Raw genomic sequence first — 27,472 nt, 5'->3', positions numbered from 1 at the left:
TCCTCTCTCTCTCTCTGTCTCCTCCCCTCTCTCTCTCTCTCTCTCTCTCCTCCCCTCTCCCTCTCTCCTCCTGTCTTCTCTCTCTATGTCTCCCCCCCTTCTCCTCCTGTCTTCTTTCTCTCTCTCTGTCTTCTCCCCTCTCCCTCTCTCTCTCTGTCTCTCTCTCTCTCTCTCTTTCTCCTCCCCCTCCCTATCTCATCCTGTCTTCTCTCTCTCTCTCTCTCCTCCTGTCTTCTCTCTCTCCTCCCCTCTCCTCCCTTCTCTCTGTCTCCTCCTTTCTCCTCTCCTCCCTTCTCCCCTCTCTCTGACTCCTTCCCTCTCCCTCTCTCCTCCTGTCTCCTCTCTCCTCCTGTCTCCTCTCTCCCTCTCTGTCTCCAGGTGAGGATTCTGCAGGCTACAGGTCTTCCTCGCCACCTGTGTAACTTTGTGTTCTGCCAGTACCACTTCTGGGGGCAGGATAAGCCTGTGTTCATCGCCCCGGAGGTGGAGCCCTCGCCCCCATCAGCCACCAGCAGAGAGCCCCTCTGCACCGTACTTTTTGACAGTAGCAAGGTGGGACAATGGAGTTGAGGCCGGATTGCCGAATGTGCACGCAGGGCATGTGCCCCCCCCCCCCAGATAGCATATGAATAGAATTTCTGAAAATGTGCTTTAAAACTGCAAAATGTTTTCTCTGCATCATGGTAACATTTCTAGAATTGCAGGAAGTTAGCCACCCTCCTGGAGGTAGGTACCCCGGGGGACCGGATGTGGTAGTCCGGCCCTGAATGGGGTAGTCACTAGCCACATATAGAGAAGCCTACAAACCTTGGCATATGTCCTTTTCTGTGATTTTATTAGCCAAAGAGGAGTCTGTCACCACATGACTATAACTACTGTTCCCTGAACAGTACAACATACTATGGGGAGTCGCACTCTCACGACTTCAGTTGAAGGATCTATAATCACGCCTGACAAGGCCAATGAAATCCGCGCCTCGCTGGAAGCCCATGCCTTCCACATCTTCCACAGTTGATAAGCCTGAGGCTCGGATTCATTCCTTCAACAGAAACACCGCTCTTCACCAAGCCCAGGGTAACAGAGGGGGTAACAGAGGGGGATTTAAACATGGACAAGCTTCCAAAATAAATTGTGCTGGATGAATCCCGGCTCCGGCAATGGCTGACGTAGCACCCCAAACGTGGGGGGCACTGACGTCACAATAATGTTTTCTGTGAAGGGCTCACCACTCACCCTGGCTCAGAGGCTGCTTCCTCATCAGAGGTGCCCGCAACCTCCGCTTCCTCCCACTCCCTCCAACTCCAGTAATTGGAAATAGGAATGCGGTTGCCATAGGGCCCGGGGGAAAGCTAGTAATAATTTGCCGGAAGTTATGCATGCTAGCCGACGTTAGCCAGGATGAGGCTTCTAGTTTAAGTTAGGTTAGCTAGCCTCTTTGACCGCAGCACAGTCCGTTTTAGAATAACCAAGCGACTTAACGCTAGCTTCTTATACTAGACAAGAGAGCTACCCAAGCAATTCCACTGTTAGGAAGACGGAATAGCTAGCAGTAGCTAGCTCGCCTCTGCAAGTTAGCTATCCTGGCTAGCACGCTATGCAGAACTTGTTAGCTAGCCTGGTCCCGAAAGTCTACGTAGGACCGGACCACCGAGGTGGAATCGGACTCTTCTGGGAAGAGTGGCAAGCGGTGCTTAACCAAGGCAGACACAGGCAGCGGGGGGGGATACCCAAACAAGCCATATGTGATGTGTGTTTATTAACCATAGCATTAGACATAGTAAAACAGGCACTCCAACTCAGAACTAGTTCCCAGGTTATTCCTAATTCCCTCTTGATTCAAATAATCCTTCAAAACATGATTTTTGGAAAATCTGGGAATTTTGGGAACGTTTCCAGGAATTTGCAAACCTACTCGGAGTAAAGCAAGATGTGTGGAACAGTGGCCAAGCAATGTTTGTGTCTCTGTGTGTGTGTGTGTGTGTGTGTGTGTGTTCCCAGGAGCTGGAGGTGTGCGTGTCTGAGGAGTTTGTGGAGTTTGTGGCTGAGGGGGCGTTGGCCATCGAGGTGTTCGGACATAAGCAGGTGAACCACCGCAGGAACCTGGCTCTCTGGGACCTCGGGGTCATTCAGGCCAAGACACGAACCCTCAGAGAGAGGTGAGATATAGTAGGAGATTAAGAGTCTACCGGTGTAGATGGGGAAATATGGGTCGGTGTGTACTGGGTTGTATTCACTAGAAACCAATTGGATGAAAATGGACCGAATCGAGGAGGGAGTACCCGGACTTGTTCAATAAGAAACTCTATTTTTCATTGCAAAACGTGTTCCTTTGCTAAATGTGCACTAATGAATACGACTCTGGTGTAATGACTGGACTGGTGTAATGACTGGACTGGACTGGTGTAATGACTGGTCTGGACTGGTCTGGTGTAATGACTGGACTGGTCTGGTGTAATGACTGGTGTAATGACTGGTCTGGTGTAATGACTGGACTGGTCTGGTGTAATGACTGGTCTGGTGTAATGACTGGACTGGTCTGGTGTAATGACTGGTCTGGTCTGGTGTAATGACTGGACTGGACTTGTGTAATGACTGGTGTAATGACTGGTCTGGTGTAATGACTGGTCTGGTGTAATGACTGGTATGGTGTAATGACTGGACTGGTCTGGTGTAATGACTGGACTGGTCTGGTGTAATGACTGGTCTGGTGTAATGACTGGACTGGTCTGGTGTAATGACTGGTCTGGTGTAATGACTGGTCTGGTGTAATGACTGGACTGGTCTGGTGTAATGACTGGTCTGGTCTGGTGTAATGACTGGTCTGGTCTGGTCTGGTGTAATGACTGGTCTGGACTGGTGTAATGACTGGTCTGGACTGGTGTAATGACTGGTCTGGTCTGGTGTAATGACTGGTCTGGACTGGTGTAATGACTGGTCTGGACTGGTGTAATGACTGGTCTGGACTGGTCTGGTGTAATGACTGGTCTGGACTGGTCTGGTGTAATGACTGGTCTGGTCTGGTCTGGTCTGGTCTGGTGTAATGACTGGTCTGGTCTGGTCTGGTCTGGTCTGGTCTGTGTGTGTCCCCAGGTGGAGTGAGGTGACCCGTAGGCTGGAGCTCTGGGTTCAGGTGTTGGAGCTGAATGAAGCAGGAGACTTCAACCCTGTAGAGGTCCTACCACCCAAGGACGTACGCACCGGGGGCATCTTCCTACTCAAACAGGTAGCTGGTGTTGTGTGTTTAGTAGGGTCATTCTTGTCGTGTGGAGTTATGGTTCGTGCAGGACTCAGGAACCATGCCCCTAACCCCCCCCCCCCACCCAGGGCCAGTCTCGTCGTTTGAAGGTGGAGGTACGGTCCGTAAAGGACTCAGGAACCATGCCCCTCATCGCCACAAACGTCCTCTCTGTTTCCATTGGCAACGTGGAGGTACGGCAGGCCCGCCCCTGGGATGAGGACATGGACAGCTATCAGGTAATACCGACTGGAATCAGTTTATGGTAGTCTGAGACATTGGGAGAATCTCGATTCCTCGCGTCCTCTCTCCTCGCCGCCTCCTCAAAAACCATTGGATTAGAAGGTCAGAGGTCCCCTCCCCTCTGACTTTCTCATCCAGTGGGTTTTTAGGAGGTGATGAAAGAGGACGTGAGGAATCAAGAAAATGCAATTGAGATTCTCCCATTTGAGTTGAGTGAAGCAGAGTAGCCACAGGGGTTATGTTTAGTAGGGCACACCATAGCAAAACTCAACTTTGTTCTTATTGGACAAGTTCAGATAGTACCAGGGCTTAGGGGTATGTGTGTGTGTGTGTGTGTGTGTGTGTGTAGGAAGGAGATCTGGAGAGGTTGAGGGACCAGTGGCTGACCACCCTTACTACTAGGCAACAGTACCTGGACCAGCACCTGCAGAAGATGGTCCAAAAGCCAGGTCAGCCTGACTAACACTCACACCATGACCTCCTCCACGACACACATTACATTACACACAGAGCATATTCATGACCTCCTCCACGACACACATTACATTAAACACAGAGCATATTCATGACCTCCTCCACGACACACATTACATTACACACAGAGCATATTCATGACCTCCTCCACGACACACATTACACACAGAGCATATTCATGACCTCCTCCACGACACACATTACATTACACACAGAGCATATTCATGACCTCCTCCACGACACACATTACATTACACACAGAGCATATTCATGACCTCCTCCACGACACACATTACATTACACACAGAGCATATTCATGACCTCCTCCACGACACACATTACATTACACACAGAGCATATTCATGACCTCCTCCACGACACACATTACACACAGAGCATATTCATGACCTCCTCCACGACACACATTACATTACACACAGAGCATATTCATGACCTCCTCCACGACACACATTACATTACACACAGAGCATAATCACGACTTGTATTTGACCAAAAATCGTAGGAATAATGAGTGTTCTACAACTACAATAGTATTGTGTGTGTGTGTGTGTGTGTGTGTGTGTGTGTGTGTGTGTGTGTGTGTGTGTGTGTGTGTGTGTGTGTGTGTGTGTGTGTGTGTGTGTGTGTGTGTCTGTGTGTGTCTGTGTGTGTCTGTGTGTGTGTGTGTGTGTGTGTCTGTGTGTCTGTGTGTGTGTGTGTGTGTGTCTGTGTGTGTGTGTGTGTGTGTCTGTGTGTGTCTGTGTGTGTCTGTGTGTGTCGTGTGTGTGTGTGTGTGTGTGTGTGTGTGTGTGTGTGTGTGTGTGTGTGTGTGTGTGTGTGTGTGTGTGTGTGTGTGTGTGTGTGTGTGTGTGTGTGTGTGTGTGTGTGTGTGTGTGTAGATAAGTCCGAGGATGACGTGGAGAGGGAGGCCCAGCTGTTGGAGTGTCGTCTGACCCTGACAGAGGAACGTAACGCCGTCCTGGTACCTTCAGCTGGTAGCGGCATCCCTGGAGCTCCCGCTGAGAGGTAGGTTAGTGTGTTTTGACGTGTGTGTGTGTGTACATTCATGCGTGCGTTAGTGATGCGCGGATCAGCTGTTTGCTCACATGCCCGTAATTGCTAATAACCCATCTGCAACCGCCCGACCTATATGTGAAAATCTGCCACCCGTAGCTGACCCGAACCCGCTAATATAGAAAATGCGCGGTAGCCTAAAGTCTGAGGTGCCATAACAATTTTTTGGACGGGGTTTGCAGGAGACGTTCTTTTTTTTTTTCCCAGCCTAATTTAGATAGGCCGAGGTTTCTGCTTATAATGTCTGACAATTTGGTAGCTATTTGTTAGTCAACTTGTCTATCATTTAGATTTTCAACCTGTCCCTGACCTGATCTGTAATACCAACTTGTTTTAAGCAGACCACCATAGTCCCTTGTGCCCAAGAACGCCAAGGTAACCTGCCTAAATGACTACCGACTCGTAGCACTCACGTCTGTAGCCATGAACTGCTTTGAAAGGCTGGTCATGGCTCACATCAACACCATCATCCCAGACACCCTGGACCCACTCCAATTCGCATACCGCCCCCAACAGATCCACAGATGACGCAATCTCTACTGCACTCCACACTGCCCTCACCCACCTGGACAAAATGATTACCTATGTAAGGATGCTGTTCATTGACTACAACTTAGCATTCAAAACCGTTGTCCCCTCCAAGCTCATCACCAAGTTAGGGACCCTGGGACTGAACACCTCCCTCTGCAACTGGATCCTGGACTTCCTGACGGGCCGCCCCAGGCGGTGAGGGTAGGTAACAACACATCTGCCACACTGACCATCAACACCGGGTCCCCTCAGGGGTGCGTGCTTAGTCCCCTCCTGTACTCCCTGTTCACCCACGACCGCGTGGCCGCGCACAACTCCAACACCATCATTAAGTTTGCTGACGATACAACAGTGGTAGGACTGATCACTGACGATGATGAGGCAGGACAACAACCTCTCCCTTCAATGTCAGCAAGGGGGCGGCAGGTAGCTTAGTGGTTAAGAGCGTTGTGCCAGTAACCGAAAGGTCGCTGGTTCTAATCCCCGAGCCGACTAGGTGAAAAATCTGTCGATGTGCCCTTGAGCAAGGCACATAACCCTAATTGCTCCTGTAAGTCGCTCTGGATAAGAGCGTCTGCTAAATGACTAAAACAAAACAAAACAAACAAAAGAGCTGATCGTGGACGGCAGGAAACGGAGGGGCGAGCACGCCCCCATCCACATCGATGGGGCTGTTGTGGAGCGGATCCAGAGCTTCAAGTTCCTCGGTGTCCACATCACTAAGGAATGAACATGGTCCAAACACACCCACACAGTCTGAAGAGGGCCCGTCAGGAGGCTGAAAAGGTTTGGCATGGGTCCTCAGATCCTCAAAAAGTTATACAACTGCACCATTGAGAGCATCTTGACTGACTGCATCACCGCTTGGTATGGCAACTGCAAGGCACCGCCGCAAGGCGCTACAGAGGGTGGTGCGTACGGCCCAGTTAGGGCTTTTATGGTGAACATATTACCACCACACCGGCGGTCACGAGTCAGGACCGCAGTAAGATTTCATGTGACCGTTTAGGTAACTATGCTTCTCCAAAACTGCACTCTGATGCTACTGATGGTCATCTGATACCAGACTTGCACAACATTTCTATAGGCTATGCAATTGCGTGAAAAAACACAGTTTTGATGGCCTCTATTAAAAAGAGGAGGATTCTATCAGCTTTCTATAGGCTAGGCCTACTATATTTATTTATGAACTTTCCTAATATTAAGCACATTGCTTTGCTTTACAACATTAGCATAGCCGACCTGGCTGGCATGAAAATGAACCGCTGGAAAAGTGTCCTCCATTCGCTATTTACAGTAAGTACATAGATGACATGTATTTGTTTCCCCTACCCAAGTTCTGACAGATGATAATGGTCCATTCGATATCAAAACTAATTTCAGACATATATTATTTAGTGCAATCGGAAAGTATTCAGACCCGTTCCCTTTTTCCACATTTTGTTACGTTACAGCCTTATTCTAAAATGAACTAAATTGTTTTTTCCCCCCCTCATCAATCTACACACAATACCCCATAATGACAAAGTGAAAACAGGTTTTTAGACATTTTTGCAAATGTATTAAAAATTAAAAACAGATGACTTATTTACATAAGTATTCAGACCCTTTGCTATGTGACTCAAAATTGAGCTCAGGTGCATCCTGTTTCCATTGATCATCCTTGATGTTTCTACAACTGTATTGGAGTCCACCTGTGGTAAATTGGACATGATTGATTGGACATGATTTGGAAAGGCACACACCTGTCTATATAAGGTCCCACAGTTGACAGTGCATTTCAGAGCAAAAACCAAGCCATCAGGTCGAAGGAATTGTCTGTAGAGCTCCGAGACAGGATTGTGTCGAGGCACAGATCTGGGGAAGGGTACCAAAAAATGTCTGCAGCATTGAAGGTCCCAAAGAACACAGTGGCCTCCATCATTCTTAAATGGAAGAAGTTTGGAACCACCAAGACACTTCCTAGAGCTGGCCGCCCGGCCAAACTGAGCAATTGGGGGAGAAGGGCCTTGGTCAGGGAGGTGACCAAGAACCCAATGGTCACTCTGACAGAGCTCCCAAGTTCCTCTGTGGAGATGGGAGAAACTTGCAGAAGGACAACCATCTCAAACACAGATTCAACAATAAAGACCAGGTAGGTTTTCCAATGCCTCGTAAAGAAGGGCACCAATTGGTAAAAAAAGCAAACATTGAATATCCCTTTGAGCATGGTGAAGTTATTAATTACACTTTGGATGGTGTATCAATACACACAGTCACTACAAAGATACAGGCGTCCTTTCTAACGCAGTTGCCGGAGAGGAAGGAAACTACTCAGGGATTTCACCATGAGGCCAATAGTGACTTTAAAACAGTTACTCCACAATACTAACCTAATTGACAGTGAAAAGAAGGACGCATGTACAGAATACAAATATTCCAAAACATGCATCCTTTTTGCAACAAGGCACTAAAGTAATACTGCAAAAGAAAATGTGGCAAACCAATTAACTTTTTGTCCTGAATACGAAGTGTTATGTTTGGGGCAAATCCAATACAACACATTACTGAGTACCACTCTCTATATTTTCAAGCATATTGGTAGCTGCATCATGTTATGGGTATGCTTGTAATCGTTAAGGACTGGGGAGTTTTTCAGGACAAAAAAAGAAAAGGAATGGAGCTAAGCACAGGCAAAATCCTAGAGGAAAACCTGGCTCAGTCTGCCTTCCACCAGACACTGGGAGATGAATTCACCTTTCAGCAGGACAATAACCTAAACATCTACACTGGAGTTGCTTACCAAGAAGACAGTGAATGTTCCTGAGTGGCCAAATTACAGTTTTGACTTAAATCTGCTTGAAAATCTATGGCAAGACCTGGGAATGCTTGTCTAGCAATGATCAACAACCAATTTGACAGAGCTTGAAGAATTTTGAAAAAAATGTGGAAAGCTCTTAGAGACTTATCCAGAAAGACTCACAGGTGTAATCGCTGCCAAAGGTGATTCTAACATGTATTGACTCAGGGGGTTGAATACTTATCTAATCAAGGTATATTAGTGTTTTATTTTTCATAACAGTAAAAAATAATTGTAAAACAATTTTCTTCCACTTTGACATTAAAACCATTTTTAATCCCACTTTGTAACACAGCAAAATGTGGAAAAAGTAAAGGGGTGTGAATAATTTCTGAAGGCTACCTCAATTTTTTTTTTTTTTACATTTCTGGTCTTTTAGCAGACACTCTTATCCAGAGCGACTTACAGTTAGTGAGTGCATACATTTTTCATACCTCTGCACATCAACTCGGTACTGGTACTTCCTGTATATAGAAATATTATTTTTACTCGTTATTGTTATTCATTATTCACTCTGTATTTATTCCTAGTGTCACTATTTTTTAAAATGTTAATTTTTTTGTATCTTTAACTCTGCATTGTTGGAAAATGACCAGTAAGTAAGCTAGTTAGTCTACTCCTGTTGTTTACGAAGCATGTGACAAATAACATTTGATTTAATTTGATAGACCTACATGCAGCTTCTCTTCTGTCATTATATGTTGCCCCAGAAGACTAAATAAACCCTTCCTCACCAGAATAATGTCATTAAAATCGATAAAATGAATGCTTCAATCTAGTTGACATCAGTAAAGTTGTATCTTTCATCTCTGCTTCTCTCGCGCAGCAAAGATGTTTAGGTACCGGGGAGAAAATGCAAAAAAAATTTAAAAAAATAACGATTTTGGTTGCGAAATATCCAAATGACATCAGTTTGACAATTTTAAGGAAATTAAAAAGCTGTGAAAAATATCCAACATGTTTCTGATAAGATTTCAGTTCAGCTTGGAGGCCTATTTTATGTGGTTGAAAAACTATCAGCCTTTATGATGCTGATAAAGTTGGCACCTTTACAGACGGTCCCTAACTGCGCATTCATTCTCTCGAGATGCTTAAAGAAAGAAGTCACATTTCTCCACTCCGGTTGCCGAGTCAAAACGTATATTTGGTGTATCATTTTAATGCAAGAAATGCTTAATTCTGCAGGAGTTAATATTAAGGCTATGTGAGAGGTTATAGACCTACAGTCAGTGTCCAGATTTCAGTTACTATTCCATTTAACCCATCTGAACAGTGCAGTTCCCTTGACATGCCATAGTTGGAGTTCCTGTCTTGTGACTGACACATTTGTAAAGGGCTTCACAATCATCACACATAACATTTTTCCCAAACATCAGGCTACTGTTCTGACCCTCCCTTCTATAGCATTAGACTACTGCTCTGACCCTCCCTTCTATAACATTAGACTACTGTTCTGACCCTCCCTTCTATAACATTAGACTACTGTTCTGATCCTCCCTTCTATAACATTAGACTACTGTTCTGGCCCTCCCTTCTATAACATTAGACTACTGTTCTGGCCCTCCCTTCTATAACATTAGACTACTGTTCTGACCCTCCCTTCTATAGCATTAGACTACTGTTCTGACCCTCCCTTCTATAACATTAGACTACTGTTCTGACCCTCCCTTCTATAACATTAGACTACTGTTCTGATCCTCCCTTCTATAACATTAGACTACTGTTCTGACCCTCCCTTCTATAACATTAGACTACTGTTCTGACCCTCCCTTCTATAACATTAGACTACTGTTCTGACCCTTCCTTCTATAACATCAGACTACTGTTCTGATCCTCCCTTCTATAACATTAGACTACTGTTCTGACCCTCCCTTCTATAACATTAGACTACTGTTCTGATCCTCCCTTCTATAACATTAGACTACTGTTCTGGCCCTCCCTTATATAACATTAGACTACTGTTCTGACCCTCCCTTCTATAACATTAGACTACTGTTCTGACCCTCCCTTCTATAACATTAGACTACTGTTCTGACCCTCCCTTCTATAACATTAGACTACTGTTCTGACCCTCCATTCTATAACATTAGACTACTGTTCTGACCCTCCCTTCTATAACATTAGACTACTGTTCTGACCCTCCCTTCTATAACATTAGACTACTGTTCTGACCCTCCCTTCTATAACATTAGACTACTGTTCTGACCCCCCTTCTATAACATTAGACTACTGTTCTGACCCTCCCTTCTATAACATTAGACTACTGTTCTGACCCTCCCTTCTATAACATTAGACTACTGTTCTGGCCCTCCCTTCTATAACATTAGACTACTGTTCTGACCCTCCCCTTCTATAACATTAGACTACTGTTCTGACCCTCCCTTCTATAACATTAGACTACTGTTCTGACCCTCCCTTCTATAACATTAGACTACTGTTCTGACCCTCCCTTCTATAACATTAGACTACTGTTCTGACCCTCCCTTCTATAACATTAGACTACTGTTCTGACCCTCCCTTCTATAACATTAGACTACTGTTCTGACCTTCCCTTCTATAACATTAGACTACTGTTCTGACCCTCCCTTCTATAACATTAGACTACTGTTCTGACCCTCCCTTCTATAACATTAGACTACTGTTCTGACCCTTCCTTCTATAACATCAGACTACTGTTCTGATCCTCCCTTCTATAACATTAGACTACTGTTCTGACCCTCCCTTCTATAACATTAGACTACTGTTCTGACCCTCCCTTCTATAACATTAGACTAATGTTCTGACCCTCCCTTCTATAACATTAGACTACTGTTCTGACCCTCCCTTCTATAACATTAGACTACTGTTCTGACCCTCCCTTCTATAACATTAGACTACTGTTCTGACCCTCCCTTCTATAACATTAGACTACTGTTCTGACCCTCCCTTCTATAACATTAGACTACTGTTCTGACCCTCCCCTTCTATAACATTAGACTACTGTTCTGACCCTCCCTTCTATAACATTAGACTACTGTTCTGACCCTCCCTTCTATAACATTAGACTACTGTTCTGGCCCTCCCTTCTATAACATTAGACTACTGTTCTGATCCTCCCTTCTATAACATTAGACTACTGTTCTGACCCTCCCTTCTATAACATTAGACTACTGTTCTGACCCTCCCTTCTATAACATTAGACTACTGTTCTAACCCTCCCTTCTATAACATTAGACTGTTCTGACCCTCCCTTCTATAACATTAGACTACTGTTCTGACCCTCCCTTCTATAACATTAGACTACTGTTCTGACCCTCCCTTCTATAACATTAGACTACTGTTCTGACCCTCCCTTCTATAACATTAGACTACTGTTCTGACCCTCCCTTCTATAACATTAGACTACTGTTCTGACCCTCCCTTCTATAACATTAGACTACTGTTCTGACCCTCCCTTCTATAACATTAGACTACTGTTCTGACCCTCCCTTCTATAACATTAGACTACTGTTCTGGCCCTCCCTTCTATAACATTAGACTACTGTTCTGACCCTCCCTTCTATAACATTAGACTACTGTTCTGACCCTCCCTTCTATAACATTAGACTACTGTTCTGATCCTCCCTTCTATTTATTTTCAACACTCCAGCTTTTCTCTTATTGAATAAAACTCTGACATTGTCCTTTTTGCCTCAGTGGATCAATGTTCTTTTTCTGCCCAAGTTCCCAAAAGCATTTGGCAGTTGGCGTGTATTTGACACGCGTACAGTTAGGCACGAAATCTTAGGCTTGCGCAATAACGCCAGATAAAAAAATAATGAAAGAACCTCAGTGTAGCTAGCCTATAGGTATGACTCGCACAATAATTATACATGTATGCATTTTTCTGTATTGTTTTGTCTTCATTCAACCCGCCCGCCACAGTATTTCATGACCCTAAACCTGCCCGCCCCGCTAGCGAGCTGTGTGCTTTGTGTTCTGATTGGCCTATTTCCCCACAGAGTTCCTGTTCCTGGGATGGAGGCGCACATTCCTGTTCTCTTCCTGGACCTCAGTGGTACGTTCCGTTGTTCTGTTCTGTCCTCCCCTGTCTTCACCAACATCACTGATGTGTTCTATTCTTCCCTTTTCTCTTCCCTTCATCTTTGTCACTGATAGAAATAATATTTTTGACTCTGAACTCACGTAACCTCTATCTCACTCTCTCCCTCCCTCCCTCCCTCCCTCCCTCCCCCCTCTCTCTCTCTCCTTCCCTCCCTCCCCTCTCTCTCTCTCCCTCCCTCCCTCCCCCTCTCTCTCTCTCTCCTTCCCTCCCTCCCTCCCCTCTCTCTCTCTCCTTCCCTCCCTCCCCTCTCTCTCTCTCCCTCCCTCCCTCCCCCTCTCTCTCTCTCTCTCCTTCCCTCCCTCCCTCTCTCTCTCTCCCTCCCTCCCTCCCCTCTCTCTCTCTCTCCTTCCCTCCCTCCCTCCCCTCTCTCTCTCTCCTTCCCTCCCTCCCTCTCTCTCTCTCCCTCCCTCCCTCCCCCTCTCTCTCTCTCTCCTTCCCTCCCTCCCTCCCCTCTCTCTCTCTCCTTCCCTCCCTCCCCCTCTTTCTCTCCTCTCTCTCCTCTATCTCACTCTCTCCCTCCCTCCCCCCACTCTCTCACTCTCTCTCTCTCCTTCCCTCCTTCTCTCCCTCCCCCTCTCTCTCTCTCCTCTCTCTCCTCTATCTCACTCTCTCCCTCCCTCCCCCTCTCTCTCTCTCTCTCCCCCCCTTCCAGCTGATGATTTCCAGGATAACTTATCTGCTACACTGGCTGGGGGTCTAGATGCCATGCTTAACCAGGAGGATGAGGATGCGTTCTTTGACCTGCACATAGTCAAGCACTACGATGAAGAGGTGAGGACCATGGAGAGACCCACACACCAACACAGTATTAGGCTTGTCATACCCCCTACCCCCAACACAGTATTAGGCTTGTCATACCCCCTACCCCCAACACAGTATTAGGCTTGTCATACCCCCTACCCCCAACACAGTATTAGGCTTGTCATACCCCCTACCCCCAACACAGTATTAGGCTTGTCATACCCCCTACCCCCAACACAGTATTAGGCTTGTCATACCCCCTACCCCCAACACAGTATTAGGCTTGTCATACCCCCTACCCCCAACACAGTATTAGGCTTGTCATACCCCCTACCCCCAACACAGTATTAGGCTTGTCATACCCCCTACCCCCAACACAGTATTAGGCTTGTCATACCCCCTACCCCCAACACAGTATTAGGCTTGTCATACCTCTGCTGCAGAGGATACGTTCATTAGAGTTACCAGCCTCAGAAATTGCAGCCCAAATAAATGCTTCACGGAGTTCAAGTAACAGACACATCTCAACATCAACTGTTCAGAGGAGACTGTGTGAATCAGGCCTTCATGGTCAAATTGCTGGAGATTCCCAGCCCTAATCTTGATTATGTAAGGGCCTTTTGACGTAGTGTACTCTGTTTTTTCAGACTTTTGTGGTGTACATGTTGTTTGCTGACATGCTGCTTTTATATTGATCTATCTTCATCTGGTGGATGTCATGTGACTGTCTGTCTGGTGGATGTCATGTGACTGTCTGCCCGGTGGATGTCATGTGACTGTCTGCCTGGTGGATGTCATGTGACTGTCTGTCTGGTGGATGTCATGTGACTGTCTGTCTGGTGGATGTCATGTGACTGTCTGCCTGGTGGATGTCATGTGACTGTCTGTCCGGTGGATGTCATGTGACTGTCTGTCTGGTGGATGTCATGTGACTGTCTGTCTGGTGGATGTCATGTGACTGTCTGTCTGGTGGATGTCTGTCTAGTGGATGTCATGTGACTGTCTGTCTGGTGGATGTCATGTGACTGTCTGTCTGGTGGATGTCATGTGACTGTCTGTCTGGTGGATGTCATGTGACTGTCTGTCTGGTGGTTGTCATGTGACTGTCTGTCTGGTGGATGTCATGTGACTGTCTGTCTGGTGGATGTCATGTGACTGTCTGTCTGGTGGATGTCATGTGACTGTCTGTCTGGTGGTTGTCTGTCTGGAGGATGTCATGTGACTGTCTGTCTGGTGGATGTCATGTGACTGTCTGTCTGGTGGATGTCATGTGACTGTCTGTCTGGTGGATGTCTGTCTAGTGGATGTCATGTGACTGTCTGTCTGGTGGTTGTCTGTCTGGAGGATGTCATGTGACTGTCTGTCTGGAGGATGTCATGTGACTGTCTGTCCGGTGGATGTCATGTGACTGTCTGCCCGGTGGATGTCATGTGACTGTCTGCCTGGTGGATGTCATGTGACTGTCTGTCCGGTGGATGTCATGTGACTGTCTGTCCGGTGGATGTCATGTGACTGTCTGTCTGGTGGATGTCATGTGACTGTCTGCCTGGTGGATGTCATGTGACTGTCTGTCCGGTGGATGTCATGTGACTGTCTGTCCGGTGGATGTCATGTGACTGTCTGTCCGGTGGATGTCATGTGACTGTCTGTCCGGTGGATGTCATGTGACTGTCTGTCCGGTGGATGTCATGTGACTGTCTGTCCGGTGGATGTCATGTGACTGTCTGTCTGAAACTGACCTGTTGATGCTGCTTTCTTGGTCCAGGTCTCTCTTGAAAAATATATGTTTATCTCAGCGAGACTAAGCTGGTTAAATAAAGGTTAAATAAAAACGCTGGTTGTTATGATTATTGTGATGGGTCACAGGACGATGTTTTGAGAACCGCTGCTGTCCAAGGCACCACGGCTTGTTCCAGCAAACCAAGTGCACACTTTTTATATCCCTTCTCTTCCCTCCCAGGTCGGTGCGGAGGCGTCGTGGGACTCTACGGTACATGACTGTCCCCAGCTGAGTCGCAGTGTGGCAGCTGACCTCAGGGTGTACCTGACTGTCAGGGTCATAGTTCAGCTCTCTCACCCTGCTAACATGCAGCTGGTCCTCAGAAAACGCATCTGTGTCGTCCTAGCCGGACAACAGGTAGGAGGGAGAGAGAGACACAACACACACACACACACACACACACACACACACACACACACAAACCAGACGTCAGACACACACACACACACACACACACACACACACACACACACACAAACCAGACGTCAGACACACACACACACACACACACACCGGACTACAGGTCAGAAACCTGCTCAGTATCTTGCATAATACAGGTGTACATGTTTAAAAACAAATCTTTATTAATTTCTGGGTGTAATTATTAGTATCCAGCCTATAACAATGATTTTGTATGATGTAAAACTACATTGTCTTGTTGTCTGATGTTTTAATATCATGGTGATGTATCAGGGTTGGGGTCAGAGTCTGTTGAAGAGGATGTCTCATCGCAGCACCATCCCTGGCTGTGGAGTCACCTTTGACGTCGTCTCCAATATACCCGGGGTGAGAGTGGCTTTTAGCGGGGGAACTGTCGGTGCCAACATACCGACTATTCTATCTCAGTTTGCCACGCTCTGTATGCATTGCCTGTGGCAGTGGTTTTCAACTTCCCGTGTAGCCCAGTTGGTAGAGCATGGCGTTTTGCAACGCCAGGGTTGTGGGTTCGATTCCCACGGGGGGGCAGTATGAAAATGTATGCACTCACTAAAAAACTGTAAGTCGCTCTGGATAAGAGCGTCTGCTAAATGACTAAAATGTTAAATGTAAATGAACCGGTGCCTGACGTTGCTGACCAATCCCTCTGATAGTTAGCTGTCACTAATTTCTTAAGTGCTAGTTTCACTGAAAGGGGTCCTCCAAGAAAGAAGGACCTGTCGTTTGCAGGTCGCTTTGACACGTGAAAGATCACAGCTTGCCGATCTCTCTCTTTACAACACTGATCTAAGTCTCTGATCCTCTCCGCTCCTCCTTCAGGATATCCAGGGTCCAGAGGACAGAGAGATGCTGGCCAGACTAGCAGCCAGTGTGGATGTTCAGGATGGCCAGTCAGCTGACAGTGAGGCTGCCATAGAGAAGTACCTCCGCAGCGTCCTGTCTGTGGAGAATATACTCACCCTGGACCGATTACGACAGGTCCGCGGCACACACACACACACACACACACACACACACACACACACACGCACACACACACACAATAATACATATCTTCAACTCTTACATAACATAAACCCTGTGTGTGTGTGTGTGTGTGTGTGCGTGTGTGCGTGTGTGTGTGCGTGTGTGTGTGTGTGTGTGTGTGCGCGTGCGCGTGCATGCGTGCGTGCGTGCGTGCGTGCGTGCGTGCGTGCGTGTGTGTGTGTGTGTGTAGGAAGTAGCAGTGAAGGAGCAGTTGTCTGTCAAGTCCAAGTCTCTCAGCTCTCCTAACGTGAACCGGGTAAGAAGCTACGTCACATGGTCTACCTATCCTTCACTGATTTACTCAAAGCCATAACATCCTCCCTGTAACTGATTTTAACTACTAACTCATTAGTTAGTTAACCATTAACACTACAACAACCCGTCCTAGTAACATGTTCCGTGCTGATCTCACTCTGGTTTCAACAACCTATTTTAGCTGTCAGGATCCTGGAGCAGACAGGATCTGTCCTCCAATCACAGGCTAAATGACAACAAGGTGAGACTTTAACCAAGTTCCTTATTGTTCTCTATGACTTACCTATATAATAAGCTATAGTTATTCTCTATCATTTTTATACTTTTTCTTGACATGGTCAATTAACTCAAGCATAGATTGGTAACTTTTTTTTTTCCTAATTTGACACAGAAACTATATAGCCATGAATAACTTGGTCTACAAGTGGCGCAGTGGTCCAGTGTTGTCCAGGGTAGGGGAGGGTAGAGCATGTAGCTCAGTTGGTAGAGCATGGCGTTTGCAACGCCAGGGTTGTGGGTTCGATTCCCACAGGGGGCCAGTATATAAAATTATAATAATGTATGCACTCACTAACTGTAAGTCGCTCTGGATAAGAACGTCTGCTAAATGACTAAAATGTCAATGTAAAATGTCTCAAATAATGCTACCGATTGGCCTATAGGTGGCGGTGAAACTTTGTATGTAGGTGTCTTACCTCATGCTGAACAAAGGACCAATAAGGTCCGTTGGGATAGATCTTCCTCCATCTTGGAAATTTTGGAAAACTTTTGAGTCCAAGAGATGGCTGAGTTATTGATTATATCAGGATCCATTTTAAATTATTTTTAAAATCCACTTCACAATGGCCTATCAACTTGAACCTTTTTAGGGTCATCAAAGACATTACCGTGATGAACCATGTTAAGTTTGGCATTGATATCTTATAAAATAGGGTGAGAAATAAAAAAAATAAAAAAGGAAACTATTAACAATTCACTAAAAAATCTTCTCATGGACTGAAAGTCAGATTCACTCCAAATTTGGTCTTTGGACTCGTCACCAGGGGTGAAATACGGCGGTCCGGCAAAATAAATAGTGGGGGTAACGCTGTACCGGTAAAACATGAGCCTATCACAACAATGAAAACAAAATGTCAAGAAAACAGTAGGCTATTACACCTTTATTTATCATTACCACATGTCAGAGGCATGACAAATTAGTGGACTTAAAAAACTGGTGGTAGGCTTATAGCCTACGCTCCAAAATGCGATGTTGTTCGAGGAGGACACAGAATTTTTGCCAAGGCAGAGTTGAAGTGGCTAAAAACCGAGACTCGCACGGACAGCAATGGAGCCATTGAAGCCATTTAAATCTGTCGCCAAAGACGTTACACTTTTTGGTGTTTTGTGTAACGGGATGTGTTTTTCCATTCACCACTATTTAGAGGCTGGAAATATGTTTCTAGTGGATGAACGTACGCAGGTAGCCTAGTAAAGGATCCCTTTTGAAGTGATCGTTTGACAATCAGATGAAAACATCATGACTGGTTGTGTTGATGCCACAATAAAAGGTAATACATTTTATAGGTTCAATGACAAATCTTTATGACACGGCCCACATACAGTAGATGCTATTGAATTAATACGGTTCTAAATATAAATCTATGATTGGGTAGCCGTCTGGAGCAGCAGTTTGACGAGGGCGGCATTTATCGAGCTAAACTAACCAAGACGCACCTCCGACAACGACATAACACCTCACATTATTCTGCCCCAAAACAAAGATAAACTTCTCTCACTCAGTGGCATGAGGGCTATTCAGGTGAGCGCTGATGCCACCCCATGATAAGCAGCGCCCACTTTGACAGGGGCGCAAAATATTGATCTTGTCCATGCCCGGCGCTCCACCGACGCTCCTGCGGCGCTCCACCGACGCTCCATCAAATTCATTTAACATAAATTAGGCCTATGTAGCCTACAGTAGAAAAAGTAGTAGCCTATGTGTTTTTTCTGTAGCCCCGTGACTGGAGCCCAAATGTTATTTATAAATCCCTTTATACATCAGCAGACGTCACTAAGTGCTGTACAGAAAACCCAGCCTCAAACCCCAAACAGCAGCAAGCAATGCAGATGTAGAAGCACCCTGAGACGGACACTTTTTAAATCATTACTTATTAATGAGGAGAGAGAGAGTGCAGGACAAAGTCAACTAAAAAGGCAAGCGGGCAGACATCAGCTTTTGGAGCGGCTGAGGCATAATCAAACAGAGGCGGACGGCAAATGGTGCTGAAAGTTATTCATTTCAACAATTGTCTTCATTTTAATTCGACTTCACTAACAACAATGGGGCTTTGTTGGAGACTATTTCTACCTATTCAAACAAAAATAAATAAGAGGCAGGCCTACCTGTTTGACAGATGCAATTATGCATTATTCATTAATTCATTATTATATCCATAGATGTGTTGGCATAGCCAAATCCTCCAGTACTGTCACCATGCAGTGCATGGTTAAACACCTCCGTGTCCTGGAAGGGCTTGGTGTGTTTGGTTAAAACCAGACACTCTCAGATTAAGTGAGGGCAGGCCTTTGTTTAAGAAAAGGGCAAAAAGGATACCTGTCGTTTAGCTTTATATTTTGAAATAAATACATAAAAAGTATCCAGATAATAATAAAACAGGGCCATTCTGCCGCCCATACATTTTTCGGGTTGCGCGCGCGTGCACACAGGAGGTCCGGTATCGGGAAGAAATTCAATCTACTTACACCCCTGCTCATCACAATAGTCCCTAAAGAGTTTGAGAAAAAATAATGCTGATTCAAAGATGGCCACACTATACCAGTAGATGCACGCTAGCACATACACTAATGTGCTAAAAAAAATACATGAACCATAAGACCAAATGATACCAAATGGAATGTAGGCCCCTGGTACTTGTCTTAACTTAGTTGGAGAAGAGCTAAGGGATTTGGTCAAAAGATGGCTGAGTTATTGATAAATCAGGAAATATGATTTTATGAGTCCATTTAAACCACAGTGGCCTATTAACTTGAAACTTGTCATCGCTATCATGGATATCCTTAAAGATGAACCACACTGAATTTGGTATTGATATCTAAAGAAACAAGGAAGCTATTAACAACTGATGCTATGCATATGTAATGCTAATGCTCAACATCGTCTGCAATCATCTTCTCCTCATGAACCAGACGTCAGATTCACTCCAGATTTTGGATTTAGACATTAGTCGTTAATGGTTTTGAGAAAAAAGTGTTGCTGCGTTCAAATATGGTCGCACTGTAGCTATAGATGCACGTTAGCACGTATACTAATGCAAATATACATTATTTTTTTTAAATCTCCTCATGAACCGTAAGTCAGATTGACTCCAGATTTAGTATATAGACTCAATGATTAGCCTCTAATGAATTTGAGAATGATTAGTTGCTGCATTCAAAGTTGGCCACACTACACCACTAGATGGCACCATATCACACCAGGGCTATAAGAACTGAACTGATGGACATGGGGCCATGTAATTTGGTATGTAAACCATATGTATATGTCCTTAGAAGCTGTGTGAATATAAAGTCTCTGCAACCTTAGATGGCTGTACCAGGCCAGTGGGTGGCACTATATATGTCATAGAGCAATAACTATTTATCAAGTGGACTTTGTCTCATGTAAATGAATGTTAGGTTATGCAGATGAACAATGTGAAATAGTTCCAACATGATAGTGCTTGTTTTGTTATCCAAATGATCTTGTCCTTTTTGTCATCTCGTGAACCCCGTTCATTGCTGCTCGCAGCTATATTTTCAGTTTGAAATACAAATAGACGTCCCCGTGCACACAGCCCATATTTTTCAGCCTCTAGTTTCACCTATAGTTTCAACTGACCATGAAGCAGAATTGCAACATAAGATAAACAGTTTGAACAATGACAATACCTTTTATAACAACAATACAGTAACAATATCTAACAATATATGTAGATAATGTCTGCTTCTCGTCTCCTCAGGGCTGGTCAGAGAGTCACCAGGATCTGTCAGTGTTCTCTCCACCGTCCAACTCCAGACGCACCCTCCCTAGCTCTGCTCTGCCTCTGGCCCAGAACATCCACCCTGAGACTGGTGAGAACAACAAACAATGCCTCTGTTACGTCAGGGCCGATGATCGCTATCGCTAACCTTTTCCTCATTTATAACTGTCACTAGTGCTGGTATTCCTATTAGATCTGTCCTCTGTTACCGTGGTTTCATCTGTTGGTTTATCCAATTAGATCTGTCCTCTGTTACTGTGGTTTCATCTGTTGGTTTATCCAATTAGATCTGTCCTCTGTTACTGTGGTTTCATCTGTTGGTTTATCCAATTAGATCTGTCCTCTGTTACTGTGGTTTCATCTGTTGGTTTATCCAATTAGATCTGTCCTCTGTTACTGTGGTTTCATCTGTTGGTTTATCCTATTAGATCTGTCCTCTGTTTCCTCACTAACTTATTTCTTCGTCTTTCCTTTCTCCTTCTTTTAATTTTCCTCCTCCTCTTCCTCCTCCTCCCTCCCCGTACCCCCTTCCTCCTCCTCCTCCTCCTCCTCCTCCCTCCCCATACCCCCTTCCTCCTCGTCCTCCTCCCTCCCTCCCCGTACCCCCTTCCTCCTCTTCCTCCTCCTCCTCCCTCCCTGTACCCCCTTTCTCCTCCTCCTCTTCCTCCTCCTCGTCCTCCTTCTTCCTCCTCCCTCCCCGTACCCCCTTCCTCCTCTTCCTCCTCCTCCCTCCCCGTACCCCCTTTCTCCTCCTCCTCTTCCTCCTCCTCGTCCTCCTTCTTCCTCCTCCCTCCCCGTACCCCCTTCCTCCACCTCATCTTCCTCCTCCCTCCCCGTACCCTCTTCTTCCTCCTCCCTCCCCGTACCCCCTTCCTCGTCCTCCTCCTCCCTCCCCGTACCCCCTTTTTCCTCCTCCTTTTCCCTCCCCGTACCCTCTTCTTTCTCCTCCCTCCCCGTACCCCCTTCCTTGTCCTCCTCCTCCCTCCCAGTACCCCCTTTTTCCTCCTCCTCCTCCTCCCTCCCCGTACCCTCTTCTTCCTCCTCCCTCCCCGTACCCCCTTCCTCCTCTTCCTCTTCCTCGCCTCCCTCCTCTTTCCTCCTCTTACCCTCTCCAGGTCTCTCACGGCATGCTCGTGCTGCCTCTTATTTCTCCCCAGTCAAGGCTCTGGTTCCTCCTGTCCCCAAACTGCTCAAGTCCCTGTTCCCCACCAGGGAGGAGAAGAGAGACCTGACCCATGTCCCACAGCAGGTAATGTACTAAACTAATAACACTACTGATCTCTGGTCAGTTCATAGACCAGACCCCTATCTGCCAGCAAGTATTTACTCTACTGCTGAACATGTTTTCTACCCTTTAACAGTAACAACTGCTTTGTGGTCAGTTCTTATCTATAGCATATGCTTCATTCAGAGCAACTAAAAACACATGCTGCCCTTAAACACTATATATAATCTACATTCACGTTATCTCACACATTTAGTAACCTGCTCTATGTGATAGAAGCGGCCATCTATTGTTGTACTAGGATATAATATACAGTACCTCTGATGGTCTCTGTATGGGAGTATTCTCCAGCAGTGTGAAGGTGTGGTGGAGTGACAGCGGTTGTGTTTCAGGTGTTATCGGCTGAGCCAGAGGATGACAGGGTAGTTCTGTTTGACCTGCTGACTATGGCTTCAGTAGGTTATATTCTCCTGCTCCTAAAAATAGCATCTTCCAAGCAAAACATCAGAAAACCAATCACCTCTCATTTCTGACCGTGATTCCAGAATTCAGCTGGAAGTCTGATTCTGCTGTTGCAGCTGACCTGCTTTGTGTCTTTTCTCACCTGAACCCATGTCTGTTGCTGCCCCCCCCTCACCACTTATCTGAGGAGATAGAGGTTTGAAATGTTTAGCTGTGAAATGGGCTTTATAATGCTTTATTTAATTCCCGGGGTTTTGAGCAGGTCAGAAACTACGTTTAGAATGGAGGGTGATTTTAATAGAAAAGGGACATGAATCTGTATACTGTCCCGAGATCAGAGGCTGGAAGAGAGCTTGGGCCCTGTTTTCTGTAATGACATCTGTGATTGATTTAGCTGTCATATACTCTGTGAAACATCTCAGATCAAACTTTTAACAGGTGTTCTCATCTTTAGCCTCTCCCTCAGAGCCTACCTCGAATCGTAGTGCAGTCAGCAAGCGTTGAAGAGGACTTGGATACTAAACTTAGTCGTCACTTGGTAAGTTACTTGATCGTCTGTCCCTAGTAAGTATTGAGAAGCACGGTAACATGCTCATCACCATTCATTACTAGTTTAATGTTTGTGTCGCCATTGGTTAATTCCACAGGTTCCTATTGGGGAAATCATCCCCCCAGAGAGCCAATCAGAGGCCCTGAAAACCATGCCCCTCCCCCCGCCTATCATCCAGCCCACCATCCCTGAGATAGAAGACCCCGCCGCCAGTCCGGTCAGCGAGGCATCCAGTGGCTACGTGTCCACCAGCGTCTCCACAGCAACCCTGTCAGAGGCCTACCTGATTTGTGGTGACCTCACTCTGTCAGCCAATCTCAGGCCAGACGGCTTTGAGGCGACGCACAGGTCGTTCGAGGCCGACATCGGTCAGTATCTTCATCGGGAGTCTAACATGGCCGGCCAGGAGGAAGAGTCTCCTCGGATACCACAGGCCGCTGCTACTGACCTGGAGGCTTCAGAGACGCAGAGCACTGATACTAGTACGCCCCAGGTAGACAGGACCGATACCGATACACTCGGAGCAGAATCTCCTCTCCCGTTGAAACCACGTGGAACTTCAGCAGAACCTCTTCTCATATCAGAACCCTATGAATCCTCAGGAGAACCTGAAGATGTGACTCCACCAGAGCCACTGACACAGTCCACACCACACAAGTTCACACAAGAATACTACAGACTACTACCATCTGTAGTAGCCAACCAGACGGAACAATCAATCCAGCCGGTCAAGTCTGTACAAGAACAAATGTCTTCACCAGACAAGTCAACAGAAAAACTGTCTGTGCTATTAGACCAGTCAGAACCACCAGTCCACATAGAAGAACCAGTCCAGTTAGAAGAACCACCAGTCCACATAGAAGAGCCAGTCCAATTAGAAGAACTACCAGTGGAGCCAGAGTCACCTTGGGAACAGCGTGAGACAACAGCTGAGTCCGCATCACCTGGTGAGCCAGAGCTACCAGAAGAACAACACCAGCTGGCACCTCTAGACCAGCTGGCACCTCTAGACCAGCTGGCACCTCTAGACCAGCTGGCACCTCTAGACCAGCTGGCACCTCTAGACCAGCTGGCACCTCTAGACCAGCTGGCACCAACATACAAACTAGCACCGGCAGACCAGCCTGAACCTGCACTTACCCCTGTAGAGCCTCTGGTTGTCAAGCCTGCACCTAGCCAGCCAGCCGAAGACCCAGCCCTAGCCCCATCCATAGCTCTAGCCCTAGCCCCATCCATAGCTCCAGCCCCAACCCTAGCTCCAGCCCCAACCCTAGCTCCAGCCCCAACCCTAGCTCCAGCCCCAACCCTAGCTCCAGCCCCAACCCTAGCTCCAGCTCCAACCCTAGCTCCAGCCCCAACCCTAGCTCCAGCCCCATCCATAGCTCCAGCCCCAACCCCAGCTCCAGCCCCAACCCTAGCCCCATCCATAGCCCTAGCTCCAGCCCCAACCCTAGCTCCAGCCCCAACCCCAGCTCCAGCCCCAACCCTAGCTCCATCCATAGCCCTAGCTCCAGCCCCAACCCTAGCTCCAGCCCCAACCCCAGCTCCAGCCCCAACCCTAGCTCCAGCCCCAACCCCAGCTCCAGCCCCAACCCTAGCTCCATCCATAGCCCTAGCTCCAGCCCCAACCCTAGCTCCAGCCCCAACCCCAGCTCCAGCCCCAACCCTAGCTCCAGCCCCAACCCTAGCTCCAGCCCCAACCCTAGCTCCAGCCCCAACCCCAGCTCCAGCCCCAACCCTAGCTCCAGCTCCAATCACAGCTGTAGCTCCTGTACCTCTCCCAGCCAAAGCCCCTCTCCTAACCCTAACCCCTGTCCCAGCCAAAGCCCCTCTCCTAACCCTAACCCCTGTCCCAGCCCTTCTTCCAGCACTAGTCGTCAAACCTCCCACTCATAGTAGCTCGGCAGCCAACCCATTCAAGATCCAGAAAGTAAAGACGTCCGATCTGAAGTCCTTCCATCCTGTCTTAAATGAGGATGAGAGCCAGGCCCAGGCCAGGAACAGTGATCTTGGTGCTGGTCTCTCTGTCCCTCTGGAGATCCTCTCCGACTCAGACGAAGGAGCCAGTGACACAGCCACAGCAGTGCCTGACTGGCTGAAGGAGGGGGAGTATGTGACTGTAGGAACTAATAAAAGTGGCACGGTGTGCTACGTGGGACCTACGGACTTCGCTGACGGAACCTGGGTCGGAGTGGAGCTGGACTTACCTGCCGGTAGGTAGAAGAGTTTACCATGTGACGTGTTCTGATTTGTATTTATTTTTTACCGTACGATTCTGCTGTAGTTCTTGTTGCGGCTAGCTATGTCTTGTGTGTGATTTATATTTTGAGTAAATTAACGTTACCCCGTGTTTAATGTCTCACTGGCTCTCTCTCTATCCAGGGAAAAATGACGGGTCCGTGGGTGGAAAGCACTACTTCCACTGTAACCCTGGTTACGGGGTGTTGGTGCGTCCTGATAGGGTGAGCCGTGGAGGAGTCGGGGGCGGGGCTAAGCAGAAGCGGCGACAGCAGCAGAAGCGTCGCAGTGCTAACCTATCAGGGTCCAGCTCTAACCTGGCTGCCCTCACTGCCCTGGCAAAGGGAGAGGGGGCTGGGGCTGGGGCTGGGGCTAGTCGCAAGGGAGAGGGGGCTGGGGCTGGGGCTGGGGCTGGGGCTAGTCGCAAGGGAGAGGGGGCTGGGGCCGATCGCAAAGGAGACAACCATAAATCCGGGAACAGCTGAGAGGAGAGCAGGGTTAGGGTCAATTCCATTTCAATTCAGTCAATTCAAGAAGGAAACTGGAATTCCAATTTCAATTTCCCTCAATACTTCACTAGAGATGCATTGAGGAAAATTGAAATTTGAATTTCAGTTTACTTCCCGAATTGCTGGAATTGAAACTGGATTGACACGATCCCTGGTGGGTGCTAGACTCTAGGAAACGCCACAACCAATTAGTAGAGGTGTAAACCACAGCAACATATCAAGACATAAGAGGTTCACCTCTTGCTCGTTTTTTTAAATGTTCAGCCACAGATGGACAGATCGAGGAGAGGCCCAGTTTATGGTGCTGGCTGCATCAAGGAGTAGGGTTTTAGTTAACCCTAGTCACTGATCTTGGGTCAGTTGGACTTTTTCCCCCACTCATGGATAAGGTTAGGATTTTGGGGGAGGGGACGGATATTCTAAATCTGTACCTAGGGGTAACTTAATCCCGGAACCAGGTTTCACCAGTCAACACTAACTAACCCATCTGTGGAGGAGTCACTGGTCGTCAACTGCCAAGACCATGTACCCAGACTTTCATACTGTTCTTTCATGGTGTAGGGTGAAATTGCCCCTAGACACTGATCTTGGGTCAGTTGGACTTTTCCCCCACTAATGGTTAAGGTTATGTTCAGGGGAGGGGGGAAGCAGATCCTAGATCTGTACTTAGGGTAGGGGTGTCAAACTCATTCCATGGAGGGCCCAAGTGTCTGCTGCTTTTTGTTTTTGTCCTTTCAATTAAGACTTAGACAACCAGGTGAGGGGGGAGTTCCTTACTAATCCGTGACCTAGACCATAAGCAATACACACAGATATGCATTGCCAAACAACGCTACTGCCACCTTCTGGCTTGGAGTATTTTAACAAGGCTGAGTGGCTGACTACTTCGAAGGGCTTTGCTGTGTGGACTGCTGGCACTGTTCAGAGCTGCTAAGGACCGTACAGGCAAACGTTTGACAATCCTACCGGTGTGTCTGAGCTTTAATTCATCGATCAAGTACGAGGGAGGAGCAAAAACCTGCACACACTTGGCACTCTGGAATGAGTTTGACACATGACCTAGGGCAGGGGTTCTCAAAGTGGGATCCGCGGACTACTGCAGGGGGTCCTCGGCCTCAAAATATCTGTATTTTTTCTTTTGACATTTTTTTGGGGGGAATATTACTAACGAAAGATTAAACACATTTTGGCTAAGGTATCCGTGGAATAATTTTAAAGTGTGTAGTACAATGTAATATTATTAATCTGCAATTTATGTTCTTAATCCTGGAGGCTTGCTGGAGGCTCACAGGGATATTGGTATCCACATTACTTTTTTAAATAATTTTTTTACATAAATGCATTGTGATTTATGCTCTAAAACGGCAAAGTTTGCTCTCTGCCTCGTGGCAAAATGTGTAGAATTGCAGGATATTCGCTTGAAAACGGCAACATTTTCTCTCCGATGCCAAGAGGCGGCCCTTTTTAAATGTTATTTCTCCGGGCCCTAGACTTGGTTTGTTCAGCCGTGCACTGCAGACGTCATAGTAAAACTCCTTGTAGGCTGTTTTTAGCACACTCGAGTTGTCTTCTGATTATGAGAGGGTCCTTGTTGAATTTGCTATCACAAAAGGGGTCCCAGGCCCCAAACAGTTTGAGAACCCCTGACCAAGGGGAAACTTCACCTCTTTCATATCATCTGAATGTATTTTTTGACTAGTCCTGATTGGGGTCTCTCAGGTTCTCAAATAACATGTGCCATATTTT

The 27,472-nt window shown here is 46.8% G+C and overlaps 1 protein-coding gene across 1 annotated transcript in view; it reads left to right on the top strand.

Moving 5' to 3' along the window:
• The window catches only part of LOC121548650 (kinesin-like protein KIF13B), a 68,419-nt gene extending 42,717 nt beyond the window's left edge, over positions 1–25,702 (top strand). The window contains exons 24-42 of the mRNA XM_045210036.1: positions 379–552; positions 1,999–2,156; positions 3,091–3,223; positions 3,325–3,474; positions 3,828–3,927; positions 4,852–4,978; positions 12,377–12,432; positions 13,133–13,251; positions 15,182–15,358; positions 15,695–15,787; positions 16,259–16,417; positions 16,656–16,721; positions 16,902–16,961; positions 20,722–20,833; positions 21,900–21,991; positions 22,884–22,967; positions 23,077–24,252; positions 25,018–25,192; positions 25,362–25,702. Coding sequence (XP_045065971.1) covers positions 379–552; positions 1,999–2,156; positions 3,091–3,223; positions 3,325–3,474; positions 3,828–3,927; positions 4,852–4,978; positions 12,377–12,432; positions 13,133–13,251; positions 15,182–15,358; positions 15,695–15,787; positions 16,259–16,417; positions 16,656–16,721; positions 16,902–16,961; positions 20,722–20,833; positions 21,900–21,991; positions 22,884–22,967; positions 23,077–24,252; positions 25,018–25,192; positions 25,362–25,702 — 3,552 coding nt within the window. The remainder of the gene's footprint in view (positions 1–378; positions 553–1,998; positions 2,157–3,090; positions 3,224–3,324; positions 3,475–3,827; positions 3,928–4,851; positions 4,979–12,376; positions 12,433–13,132; positions 13,252–15,181; positions 15,359–15,694; positions 15,788–16,258; positions 16,418–16,655; positions 16,722–16,901; positions 16,962–20,721; positions 20,834–21,899; positions 21,992–22,883; positions 22,968–23,076; positions 24,253–25,017; positions 25,193–25,361) is intronic.
• Positions 25,703–27,472: the final 1,770 nt, after the last annotated feature.

This window comes from Coregonus clupeaformis, chromosome 33, assembly GCF_020615455.1.
Source record: "Coregonus clupeaformis isolate EN_2021a chromosome 33, ASM2061545v1, whole genome shotgun sequence".
Lineage (NCBI taxonomy): Eukaryota > Metazoa > Chordata > Actinopteri > Salmoniformes > Salmonidae > Coregonus > Coregonus clupeaformis.
This window is presented reverse-complemented; position numbering and strand designations above follow the sequence as displayed.